This window comes from Rhipicephalus sanguineus, chromosome 5 (genome assembly GCF_013339695.2).
Source record: "Rhipicephalus sanguineus isolate Rsan-2018 chromosome 5, BIME_Rsan_1.4, whole genome shotgun sequence".
NCBI lineage: Eukaryota > Metazoa > Arthropoda > Arachnida > Ixodida > Ixodidae > Rhipicephalus > Rhipicephalus sanguineus.
Window position 1 is genome coordinate 103,343,385 of NC_051180.1, and position 13,563 is coordinate 103,356,947.

A 13,563-nucleotide genomic window follows, 5' to 3' on the forward strand; every position below is an offset into this window, starting at 1 on the left:
TGTGTCGGCCTCTTGTCTGACCTCTACTATCCTCTCCATTTCACTGTTCTATATATATATATATATATATATATATATATATATATATATATATATATATATATATATATATATATATATATATATACAGTGTTCTAGCAGCACCGCCATAAAGCACTAACGCCATAAACGAGCACCACATCTTTTGACCGCGCGATGCCCCCAGACTCACGTGTGGGGCGTTGAGATGATTACGAAGAGCGTCATAGTGCTTGCTTCGGTATTGGTAGAAATGAAGTAAACACAGAGATACAAACCCGCATGAAAAACACGACGGAGATCACCCTTCGAGGAGAAAAGCCTCCCCGAAGGCTACACTTCACCCTTCAGATTATTGCTTTGTGTCGTCAATGTCGCTTTTCACGTCGAAAGAGGAATGCAGTGGCTGCTGTTCATAAAATCTCTCGATGAAAGCGCGTACTGTTAGCATTGCTGTTTTGATAAGGACTGTACAGTGCTTGGATATATATGGGCACTGTTAATGAAGCGTTTAAAAAAAAAAAAACTCTTTGCACTGTTGAAAACGAAACGCGCATCTTAATGTGGCAGCTGGTTTCTGGATCACACACTGTTACCTTCATTGAAGAAATCTAAGTATATTTGTTAGCCACTGACAGTCAGGATGTTTACGAGGTTTCCGCAACGTTATAATGAAGGGACTTCTTAATGATATATTTCGCGTAGTAAACAAATAAACAGACCGGAGAGAAGAAATTACGTATGACGGCTACATTTAAAAGAACAGATTGAATGAATACATATCCGCATGGCGAGTATGTAGTAGATGTGCATGAAGAACCGCAGAACGGCTTCTGATGAGCAGCTGCAACTGTGACAAAAAGAGAAATTCCCTTATCATAGCTGTATATTTTTACCATACACAACGCAAATTAAAATTGCTTCACCTTCCGTGCAGTTACAGCGGTCAGTTTCAGTATATGTTGTACACACTGCTTCTGAATATACTGTCCGCTAAAGAAGTGAGGCTGTTTGGAACAAACAGTGTCGTATCGTAAGCATGTACTCAAATTCTGCACAGTATATATATATATATATATATATATATATATATATATATATATATATATATATATATATATAATACGAGAGAAGGACGAAGCACTGCGTTTGTACAACACTCTAAAAAAGAACACGTAGAGAGGACTCGGCGTTCGACTAGCGAGCATATCTTAACAGTAGAGCGTACGAATCGTGAACGAAATAAAGCGAAGAAACGCTCCATTATAGGCTTCCAAAGCAACGTCGAGCGGCGCCACTGCTCTTGTCGCAACTGGGGGCACCCACGGCCACAACACTGCCACGCCCGCTTGCGCGCACGGGCGGAGCTCTCGGATTGCATCTGTTTTGCGTCACAATGTAACTATTGCTGACTAGCAGTGCTCTGGGCCGAATGAGGAGCGCACGTATCCTTGCCGCTACCAAATCCGGCGACAAATCGACTTCGCGGGCAGCGTGTGCCCCCAGTAACGCATAGCTCAGCCGCCCGAGCGTCGCGTACAAACTTGAGCTTGGGTTCCTCATGGCGCAGCAGCCAATTCCCATCGGGCTCACACGCCGTGCGAAGCAGCTATCTCACGCGCAGAAACTACACAAATTGACCAAATCTCGTCTGTAATCTATGTTTAATATTTGTGATTCTGTCTTACGTTTTTACTTCACTCCACAAAGTTACAAAATCTTGCGTTCATATGGTTCTTCGTGATCATTCTTACTCGTTCAACATAAATCAGCACCGAAAAACGCAGTTCTATTTACCTCCTGTGCAGAAGGCAATATCACAATGTGTGTTGCGGTGGTTTTACTAGCGCGTGTTCCTGTCCTGCGCGGTTAATTTGTTCGTTGTCCTACTATTCTTTTTCTTCTTGTCTATTTTATCTATTACCCCTCTTTCCCCTCGCGACGAGTAGGACAGCCGCTCGAGCAGGTGCTTGGGTAACCAACCTTCCTTCCTTTGCCACTTGTTTCTCCCTCTCTTTCTCTCTACGCTCTTTATGTGCAAACTAGTTTCAATGTCTACATTGGTTTTCTGCTCTTTTTTACTATCGAACCTGTACTTCTGGTTGCGAACGTCATCACAATCCTAACAATCCGCCTTTTTGTCCTCTGAAAAATTTTGTTGCAACATTTTGTTGCGCGAATTGAGAGCCATGTCAGTACGTGAAGGGTTTAATGAGCCAAACACCAATTTATTGGTTGACGAAAGGAGGTACACGGAAAGAACCATCTGACGAATTAAACGACGCGGACAACAACAATGCTGGAGTACAGGCGTGGATAAAAAAAAAAGTGTGGGTTCTAAGAGGACTGGTTCTCAGTATAGGACCGGCAGCGGTGACAAGCGACTGCCAAACGAAAGATATCAGAAATAATATTAATTTAGGAAATGTGACAACGGCGAAGAAGATGTCTCAGCAGTGGAAATGTAAAGCCTTCGCAAGTTGAGAGTGATGGCTGCGAGCACGGAAGCAGTTTTCGGAAATGGCGAAGACACGGAAGTCGGAAGCACGAGAGACAAGAAAAAACACCCAGGATCACACGAACGCCGCCAGGAAAGCGAGACGAAACAGTCCGCGCACGAGACGACTGGAAAAGAAAGGGTGGCCAAGTCATTCCTCCTCCAAGTCACTCTTATTCTTTTCTGTCACAATCTTAAAGAAACGGATAGCCATGGAAACAAAGTTTAAATCGAATGTTACGAAAGAAGACGCGAAGCGAAGTTGAAGTAGGAAACAGATAAATAAAAAGCGGTGGGAGGCAGACCAGACAAAGGTGGACACGATGAAATGAAAACGAGACTCAGCAGAATCGGTGCGCTGGGTGCAGAAAGGGGAACCGAAACAGCGCGGCTGTACTGAAGAGAGCCACGTAGAAGGCATGCTTGGTGGCTGAGCTGGTCCGCGTGGTGGGGGCGAGTAGCGAGAGGAAGGAAATGTGAGGAACGCAATGGAGAAGAGGGAATTACTGTACGAGGCTGCCGGGAAACATGGCGGAGAAAGGATATGGGGAAAGAGGGCGGGAGAGACGAAAGGGAAAAATGGGAAACCTTGCTGGACTGGGAAGGGAAGAGGCTGTTGGGAATCGGGCTAGGAGACGAAGGGGCGTGGAGAAGTAATGAAAAAGAAAGTGCAGGAGGGGGATGAACAGGAACAAGCAGGGACAGAGAAGGGAGCGCTAGGAAAAGGAGATGAAGCGAAGCCTCCCTCCTCTCCCTCAGCTCCCGCTAGAGGCGAGAAATATAAAAGCAGATCAAAACGAAGGGAAGTTGTGGGGATGTAGGGTGTACGAGAAAAAAGAAGCACCCCCGTCGTCGTCGACCCCGACGGCAGCGAGAGCCGCCGTTCGGCGGCATCGGCATCGGCGAAAGTTGTAGGGGGGCGCTGAGCCGCCGATGGTGTCGCTGGTGGCACCAGCCGGAGGCGCGCGGCGCCCAGACCCGCGCTTTGCTCCGGATGCTGCGCGACGAAGAGCGGTGGTTGAGGCGGCGGCGGTGGCGGGCCGAGACGCGGCGCTGAGTGGAGAGAAGAGAGGCGGCCGCGAATTCCGAGCCCGGACGCCCAGTGTTTCCCCGACTGCTTTGTGAAGCGCGCAGCGAACTGTACGTCGCTGCTAGACTGCTTTTGTTTCTCGGCTCAAACTCCTATATTCCGCGTACAAAGTTTGTTTCTACGGAAAGAACTTCAATCAGCTTAAGAGTGTTAGCACCAGGGAACTATTTCTGTCTCCAACTCCCACAGTAGAAAGTTATTTTTCCCGTAAAAGATAGCCTCTGCGAAGTAACCCACCCGTCTCCTATCCCCAACATCCACGAGCCTGAGTTCCAACTCCTGCATCGAAGGCCTGCGCTGCTTGGGATAAACGCATCGATCGAGTTCAGTGAACTTCGACTGAAGTTTTCACGAAGACTGTCGTGCGTAGTTTTGTACAAATAGCCAGAAGGTATTGTGACTTTCCTTAACCGTAAGCTCCCTAGAGTGATTTTTTTAGGAGGATAAGCAAAGACTGGACTGCATTTCCTTGCATCCCAAGTGGAATTTCGACAGCTTCCAGGAGAACGCTCCTCACAACCACCTTCCAGGGGCAATATTTTCTTCCGAAAGACGAAAGGGTAAGCTTCCGAGAACTGATATTTGTAGTTATCTGCCCTGTTCTATTAACAGAAGTTACAATGTAAATAATATAGCCACAATGGCGACGAGGTGGTGTTGTTGAAATAAAAAGTGTTCCCTTCTCTAGATTTACATTTCTGTGAAGCCTAAAATGATACCGTAAGTGAATTGCACTTTGATGAGGAACTTGTTAGAGCAAATTCGCAAAGGGATTCGCAAAGAAAAAGAAAAGGCGGCAAATGAGAAAAACATAAATTAAGAGACCATTTTTTACTGCCCTTTGACTCACAGTATAGATGTCTTTTGCGAAAAAAAGCTGTTCTCGACCGATTACTCCTTTCATAATGTGAAAAACTACAAAAAATTAAATACTGTAAGTCTTTTCCTTGGCGGTGATATTTAGTCAAGGTATGTTAAGTTCTCCTCAACTTGATCTGTACAGGGAGACAAATCAAAGAGCGTCGTATTGAAAGAATATATTTTTTGCAAGCAAATCTTTTAAGCCTTCTACGCGGCATCTAAGAAAGAAATGACCAATAAGACGAAGGCTGGCCTCGTTGAAATATGGCGCCTTCATGCAAAAGCCATTTGGTATAGTTCGTCGCTGAGGCGTAGAAAATGCCGGGCGCTATAGTGGAGAAAAAGAAAAGGCTTCGAAGAAAAAGGCTGTGTTAATAAATATGCAACCTTCTATGCGAGGGTTTATCTCTGAAACAACGTAGTGTTTATTCATATATAGATGCTCGGTGGTGATAGCCTTAGTGTGCTTCGTCATGTTGTTCTCTACTGTGACCCAACCTTAAGCCTAATTTAGCGTTTCATGAATCTCTTCTTTTCAAATTCGTTGTGGCTTACATGTTGTAAATGTAATCATTGTGAAAGCCAATACTATATAGTGAAATAAAAAAAAAACGTGCAAAATGGTCTGGCTCGTTTATGACTATGACGTAATCGTGCGTAGAGCTAATGTCAGGCGCAATGAAGACAAACGCGTTTTGGCATCAATTCCTTCTTGCATGAAGAATAAAAGGCAGTGTTTAAAGTTGCTTGTTAGGCAGTCTTGGCTCTAGAACCGCATCTGAAGTCCCAGTGTATAACCACTGAGCATTGGATCCCGAGTTCTATGCCCAAATATTTTAAAATGAAACTTGTCGCTTGAAGCATGTTTCACTGCTAGCCATCTCTAAATCACTGAGAACATCTAGATCGATAATGTTAAAAGAACAGCAGTACAAGTTTGTTACACGAAATTAAATTATGACGTTTTACGTGTAAACTACGGTAGGATCATAAGACACGCTGCAGTCGACGACTCCGAAAAAATATTGATCGGCTGTAATTCTTCAAAGTGCATCTACATTTAAAAACATGTGCGTATTCGCATTTTTTTTTACTCACCGTATAATGTGGCTGCCGTGGCCAGGAATCCTACACGCGTCGTCGATCTTAGCAGAACGACCCCTTCCGCTAAGCAACAACGGCGGGGTTTTGATGGGCATCCTATCGTGTAGTTTCGTATGCATAGGCATGCGCAGGGTTCCCCAATAAAAGGGGGAGGGGGGCGGGGGGGTCTCCCCGTCCGACTTTACCATCCCCCTCCCACGTAGGGCCTTACTATCAGAACGCATTGCGAAGGAGAGGTACGCCCCCCCCCCCCCCTGCCCTTGTACGCACGTCTATGTTCATGTGCAAGTTTTGCCGCATATGATGGTCGTTTATATATGACAGAAAAAGTATGCAAAAAAACTGCGGAGCTGCGAAGCATGTAGGCGAGGTTGTTTCAGCTCCAATAACGTCATCGACTATTTGTTGGGCTAACTGTTTTATTCATTTTTAGGGAACCGTAGGTGATTAGTGGGATTTACCCAATATTTCTGGCGCACATCCGTTTTATGATGGACCGTGACTACATGACACACCGTGACTACATTAGACGCCGATAAGCCGAGCCCCCAAGGTGCTTCGCTCCTAAAAAACAATTCATGTATTAAAAAAGCACGGCAGTGTCCGCCATGTTGATGGTTTCATCCTCTCGCACACGCAACGAAGCATCCGTCTCTCCTCGAATAAAACGCGGAGCTTCGTTGTGCTCATTGTACTGTCGCCACCATCGCGGACGATAATATTTATGACCAGTTATTCGCATCCCGCGAATTTTTTATTTATTTATTTATTTATTTATTTATTTATTTATTTATTTACTTACTTATTTATCTTTCACAGCTATTACAACAATTTTCCGTACTGAAGGGCCTGCGCAGTGCTGCAAAAGTACTTATACCCGCATGCGTCCGTAGGCAAGCGCATTTGCTTCGATTTTCGGAAGTGAGTAATATTTTTATAATTCTAAGATGCAATAACTGTTGGCACTAAATGTTGGTCTCTGGGAAGAGGAGTATATATTTTGCCGCTATAATCATTTCTTTTCCAGTCCAATTCACTGCGTTCGGAAAGACAAATTGATGTTATGCTGTCCTACGGTATTGTTGGAGATAGAAAACGTTTAATAAATGCACTTTTGAGTTGTATATAGATAATGCGAGCGGATGTGAAAGATAAATATTATGCTATCCACATTTTACGGTATTTTGCATTAACGCACTTGTTGTTCCATGGCTAAACTTTATTAAAACTGTCGAGGGAAAAAAGCACCGTTCGAAGACCACAGGGAGACCAAAAGGGATCCTGCAGTTTGAACTTCAGAAAATTTCATGGGATAGAGAAGCTACCTGACAACGGATGGCGCTACCACTGCGCGACTAACATCGGGTGATCTTCGTCCCCCCCCCTCAGTCAGTCAGTCAGTCAGTCAGTCAGTCAGTCAGTCAGTCAGTCAGTCAGTCAGTCAGTCTGACTGACTGACTGACTGACTGACTGACTGACTGACTGACTGACTGACTGACTGACTGACTGACTGACTGACTGACTGACTGACTGACTGACTGACTGACTGACTGACTGACTGACTGACTGACTGACTGACTGACTGACTGACTGACTGACTGACTGACTGACTGACTGACTGACTGACTGACTGACTGACTGACTGACTGACTGACTGACTGACTGACTGACTGACTGACTGACTGACTGACTGACTGACTGACTGACTGACTGACTGACTGACTGACTGACTGACTGACTGACTGACTGACTGACTGACTGACTGACTGACTGACTGACTGACTGAACTGACTGACTGACTGATTGAGCCGAAAGCTTCTTTTTTTGCGCTTGTCGGTGTCGGTGTAGTCGGAAAATGCAAAGCATTGACCAAGTACTCAGGATGTTAGGTTGAAAGCTGTTTATTGATCAAGCTGGCGCGTGCCGACGTATGTTTCTTCGAGTACAAAAGCATCAAACAGGAGGACCAGGGCCATCGGGTGGATCTTCTTGTCGTATTTCTTTAGTGGAGGACACGCTCGCCACTTGTAGCGCCACATGCGGTGGTTGAAGGCCTCGTCATCTGGAAACACCTCGTTGTTCGAGAGCACAATGACGGGCGTCCTGGAAATGGTCTGATCAGCCGAGTACTTGACCGCCACCGAATCTACGTCACCGCCAAAAATTTTTTTAACAGTATCAAAAGCAGACGACTCACAGTTTGGCTCGTTCCACACCAGGATGCGACGGCCCACGGTGTCCTGAAGCGGAAAGCTAGTGTAGCGGTTAAAGTTGCGGATCGTACCGCGGTTAATGTAAAAGGAAAGAACGGGGTCAAAAAAAAAGTTTTTTCCTGCACTCGGAGGGGACACAATCTCCATACAGTTTTTCTTGGGGACCGCCTTCTCGACCAGGCTATATAGGTTGTTTACAAAGGCCGACACTTCCTCGTGGATGCCATTAAACTGAAAGTTTAATAGTTCCATCATGGCATCAAATGACGCGGGCACATCCATGTAAAAGGTAGCGAGGTCACCGTGTGGGGCATCAAAGAGAGGCTGGGTGTGCTGGTACATTTCAATAAAGTCCAAGGTGGTGTACGAGCACATTTCGTCATTAAACACCTGGATAGCTCGTTGGAGGCGCTTGTCGTCCAGGCGAATGAACCGAAACACCGGGTCTGCCAGCCACTTGGGGGTGCGCACAATGTTTGTCAACGGCGATACGGGGTTTTCGCGTAGCCAGTCGTAGATGGATTCTTCCGACGCTCCTTTTGAACGTTTTCGGCACTTTGCACCCGTTCTTGCGCGTACCTCGTCAGTGTCTCCACCGCTCGTCTGACCTCCATGGGCGTCGTCACATGCAACTGAATGCGGAAGTTTCGGGTACAGTATTTCCAAAACTCGCCCGGGCTCGTGTCCAGAACCTTCGAGTTGTCCCAAAACTTCATTTCTAACGTCGCGACCCCAATCATTTCCTCCCATTTTAATGTATTCCAATACTCGGGGCTCACTATTGAAATACTTGACGAGATGGTAGAGGTCCCATGCACTGGCGCTTGTAGACCAAATTGACGAGCGATTTGGTCGTCTGACGAAGCCAGCGAAGATAACACATCGGCATGTGCCATTGCTCCAGCTGCAGTCGTGTAAGACGTGGACGTGTGGGAGTGTAGTTCCTCGTGTGTGGAGTGCGACGGCAGCGATTCCGTACTGGGTGGGCCCTTGCTCGAATCCTCTGATAATGTCGTGACAAATTGTCTCAGCTTCTCCGTCGTCTCGAGCGGGAAACACATCATGCACAAGCTTTCTTCGTTTTGGAACTGACTGTAGCTGCAGTGCCCAGCGTGGAGGGGGTTGTAAACTTTTTCCATCTCCTCCAACCCCTGTTCCTGGTTCGGACACGTTTGGATCTGATACTTCTCCCACGCCTCGATCAGGTTCCGCAAATGCCGCCAGGGTTTCATTAATGTCATAGGTACTGTTCTCGTCGCTCGAACCAATAAACTTTGTAGTTTGTCCCTGGGAATATAGATGGCGTCACCAAAAAATAATTCCAAATGGTAATATAGGGGTACCTCATCTTCTGTTTCTTGATCGTCAAGCTGACGTTTGCGTGATTCTGCCATGGTCTCTATTAAAAAGCAGAAAAATGCAAGAATTCAGAATATAGCATAGCTAACCGAAAAAAAAAAGTCTTACCGAAGGCGTCTTGAGTGTCCGCTTGAGGTCCTCCTGAGTGGACAGCCTGTTGAAGACTGTGAGTTCTGAGCTGCTGCACACCTCTTTATATACCCCTCGCGGCGGCCTTGGAAGCCCTTTATAATTAGTGTAAAAACCCGTCTAGAACTAGTTACGATTGCGCGACAACTAGTTAGTTCTCCTGCATGGCGCTCAGTGGAATATAAATGAGTTTTTTTTCTTCTACAACAAAGGCGCTTTTTAAACACGTATTTTCCTTGTATGTCGTTGTCGTTGTAGTTCCACTCAGAAAAAGTATATATATATATATATATATTTAAATATATCTCTTCTTAGGCTTCGACGACAACGACAACGACATGGCTTAATTTTTTTTGTATGTCGTTGTCGTTGTAGTTCCACTCAGAAAAAGTATATATATATATATATTTAAATATATCCCTTCTTAGGCTTCGACGACAACGACAACGGCGCAGCATTGTGAAGTAAATAAGAAACGAAACAAAAGTTGTGCTTTTTTATTTTGCTTTTATTAAACAGAACGATCTATTGTGGGAAAAATGGCACCGAGCGTAGGGTTCTTGAAGCAACTTCTTTTGATGCATTAATTTGAGCTTGCGCAATCTTCTGCAGCTCTGCCTTGTGTTCGGTAACTTCGGACTCCGTGCGAGCGAGGTTGACTGGACGTCCGTGACGTGTGAGGCTGTTGTAACTTGCTTTGATGTTTTCGTTGGAGTGACGCAAGTAAGGCCCCACGTTCGAGGGTAAAGTAACACTGTCGGCAACTATGGTGTCTACGTCAGAGTGAACCACCAGTTCTGTGTCAATTTGAAAAAAGGCGGCAATGTCTTGAAAGGTTTCAGTACTGCCTGGGTCGTCCTTGTTAGACTTGCTTACTGCCAATACCCCAAAACTCAAACTTGGTTGAATAGTTGAGTGCGCCATCGTTTTTAAACCTCGGGTGAAGTAAGTATTTTCCATAGGGTCCAAATACTTCACGTGGCGCGTGTGCATATCGTCGGGTCGAAGCCGCATGGTGATGTTGGTATCTGGCTTTTGCTCGTACGATTCGTAGTTTGACATGTTGCTAGTGGTGTAGGATACAACGTCAGCAGGCAGGCCAAGGTGTGTACGAGTTAGCAACTCGTTTCCCGCGTTATAAGTTGGACCCATCTTTAGCCATGCGTCACTTCCAAACTGGTACTCATAGTTGACTATAGGTGTGCCCACGTGACCTTTGAACGGAAACTGGTTTACGAACTTGGTCAAGCGGGGACTTGCCTTGTGAATGTGAATAAAGTCGTAAGCAAAGTTGTGACGTGGTACACCCATGCACGCAGGTATGCTCTTTTCGTCATCGCCATCGTCATCCTCGTTTCCGGGTGTGATCTTTAGACCCCAGTAGCTCTTAGCCAGATCCGAGTGGTCCTTCTCCTGAAATGGTAAATAAGACTGTGGCTACATCGGGTTGTTTGTCTCGCCTTTCTTCACACGACACATGCCGGTATCCAAGTAGTGGTTCAGTCCGACGGAGCCAAGGCCATAAACTAGCATGTCAGAGTTGACGGGTTGGACAACCGAAGAGCCCGTCTTCCATGGCGTGCGTAAACCATGAGGGGTTACCTTGACAGAGCAGCTAACAGCTCTTGTGTGAGCTGGTAGGTTAAGGTAGGTGCCGTGAGGAATGTAAAGATACGGCCGGTCCACTGGCAAGCGTGACAGGCTAGTCAGAACTCCTGGAAACGTTTTCTCGGTGTCATAAACTAAATTAGTCTTCAGCATTGCGTAGGCCCATGTGGTGAGTATTTTGCTGTCACGGAAGACTGTGACCACTCCGTGGTCGCGAGGTACGCGCAAAATCTGCTGAACGAGCTCTGTCGAATTTTCACCGTCACCTCCAACTCCTGCTCCGCCTGGACGGGTGGGGGCGTCTGAGTGCATCTGCTGCGACATCTGCGCACCTTGGGTGTCGCCGGTAGTTGAGTCAGGCTGGTATCGCTTTGCGTCTGCTGTATCTGATTCCCCGTTATGTGCACGTTTCCGTCTATCTCCTGGCATTCCATAGAGACTACGGCCCAAGACGTATTGTTCCACAATATTCTTCGTGCCCAGACCAACTGCACCTAATGCGGAGTGCCAGTTACCCGTGCGTCTAAAGTCGTTCAAGAAGAGAGCCGCAGATGCCTGATCAGCAGCAAAGACGTCCTCGTGGCTCGTGGCCCGCTCGTAGGCTTCGTCGTGTGACTTGGCTATGCCGTCGTCCTCGTCCACCGGAGCTCCGTTGCGCTGTGGATTCCCGGGACCCAGGTACCGGTGGCCTGGGAACAAAGGCATACTACTCTGGTTAGGAGATATACACATGGTAGCGGTAGCGACATCGACGACAGCTACACTCTTAGCCGCCTCTATTTAATTGACTGACTGACTGACTGACTGACTGACTGACTGACTGACTGACTGACTGACTGACTGACTGACTGACTGACTGACTGACTGACTGACTGACTGACTGACTGACTGACTGACTGACTGACTGACTGACTGACTGACTGACTGACTGACTGACTGACTGACTGACTGACTGACTGACTGACTGACTGACTGACTGACTGACTGACTGACGTCGAACTCTCGTTGCACTCCACTGAAGCACTGCATAGAACTATAAAAAGCTTATGTGACTGTTGACTATTTTTTCTTACCTATGCATGTAACCGTTGCTCTTCAACTTTATTGTTTTTGTTAACATCACCGTGTATACACATACATGTGATTCTTGAATATGTTCTTTTGACATGTTATATCTTGACCGTTATGCTAAGTGGTATGTTGTATGTCCTGCAGATATGTTATGCTTGGAAATTTGGAACCTGAGTGCTCTGTGTTAGGTACCTCTCAGAGCTAAGCAGTAGCTGGCAGGGGCGTAGCCAGAAATTTTTTTCGGGGGGGGGGGGTTCAACCATATTTTATGTATGTTTGTGCGTGCGCTTGCATGCGTAACGTGTATATATACGTAAGCAAAACTGAAAAATTTCGGGGGGGGGGTTTGAACCCCCCCAAACCCCCCTTGGCTACGCCCCTGGTAGCTGGCGCCTTATTTGTGCGCCAACATCTCCTTACATCATTTCAATAAAAAAATAAAAAATAACACACGCTCGTTCTTTGTCCCGCGGCAAAGAACGAAATTTTTCAGCAAAACTGAAAAATTTCGAGGGGGGGGGGTTGAACCCCCCCAAACCCCCTTGGCTACGCCCCTGGTAGCTGGCGCCTTATTTGTGCGCCAACATCTCCTTACATCATTTCAATAAAAAAATTAAAAAATAACACACGCTCGTTCTTTGTCCCGCGGCACACTGGACGGAAATTCATGTTGTTGTTTTTTTCTCACCCTGCTATGCGCTGAGAAGCAATACTCACACACTTATTCAAAAGATTTTTAGCGTGCAAATGGTCGGCTCGTGAGATACGACAACAAACTATATAACGGCTGACGACTGTCTCTCTTGTAGCGCGTAGCGTCATTCGTCATATGTTCCTGTTTGTTTATTCCTTTGTTTATTTTTACCGTGATAACTCTTTGGCGTTGCCGCGGCGGCTGCATTTTCGGTGGAGGCGAAAATGATTGAGGCCCGTGTACTTAGATTTAGATGCACGTTAAAGAACCCCAGGTGGTCAAAATTTCCGGAGCCCTCCACTACGGCGTCTCTCATAATCATATCGTGGTTTTGGGACGTTAAACCCCAGATATTATTATTAACTCTTTGGCGTTCGAGTTAAGCTTTTCCGTGTCGGCCTGACCGTTCATTCCGTCACGACGATGGTAATTACGTCCTCTTGATTGTGATTTCTTCATTAGTTCACAGGTTAATCTGCATTTCTGTCTTTACATCGTAAAAAAAAAAGGCAACACACACAAAACGAGTCCATTACCACTGGAAAAATTAGAGGGAGTAAAGATTTTTGGGCTGGTTGGTTCTTTGCTATAAATGACGCCATAGAGCTGGAAAGAGCTGTCGTCTTTCACGTTCTGTCTTTGCAACGCAATGGCGTCCTTTATAAAATCTGAACTCGTGCCTATATAGTTTGTTGGTGAGACAGCTACCTACCGTGCTTTTGCGCACTATTGTCACTTTGTAACTGTCCTTGAGATTTTGCGCCTCACTGAACTTTTGAGGGTGATGTTAGCAGTCTTTGCATTTCGTAGACGACAGACAATAACCTTGTTGACGAGCTCGACGTTGTGTGCTTTGGAAAAGAAATAGATATTTCTTCATATACCTCTCTGTCCGCTCTATGGTCCTTATGGTTCATAC

At 46.1% G+C, this 13,563-nt stretch overlaps 2 protein-coding genes and 1 pseudogene across 2 annotated transcripts in view; 1 reads left to right on the plus strand and 2 right to left on the minus strand.

Moving 5' to 3' along the window:
• The first annotated feature begins 3,515 nt into the window (after positions 1-3,515).
• Positions 3,516-13,563, plus strand: part of LOC119394063 (protein artichoke) — a 125,839-nt gene continuing 115,791 nt past the window's right edge. The window contains exon 1 of the mRNA XM_037661283.2: positions 3,516-4,165. The gene's annotated coding sequence lies outside the window, so the exon portion shown is untranslated. The remainder of the gene's footprint in view (positions 4,166-13,563) is intronic.
• LOC119394884 (uncharacterized) lies at positions 7,464-9,085 on the minus strand (the record flags this gene model as incomplete). The annotated part of the gene is made up of 1 exon (XM_037662185.2): positions 7,464-9,085. A coding segment is annotated over one exon (1,614 nt), but the record flags the coding sequence as incomplete, so codon positions are not given.
• Positions 9,768-11,203, minus strand: LOC125758435 (uncharacterized; annotated as a pseudogene).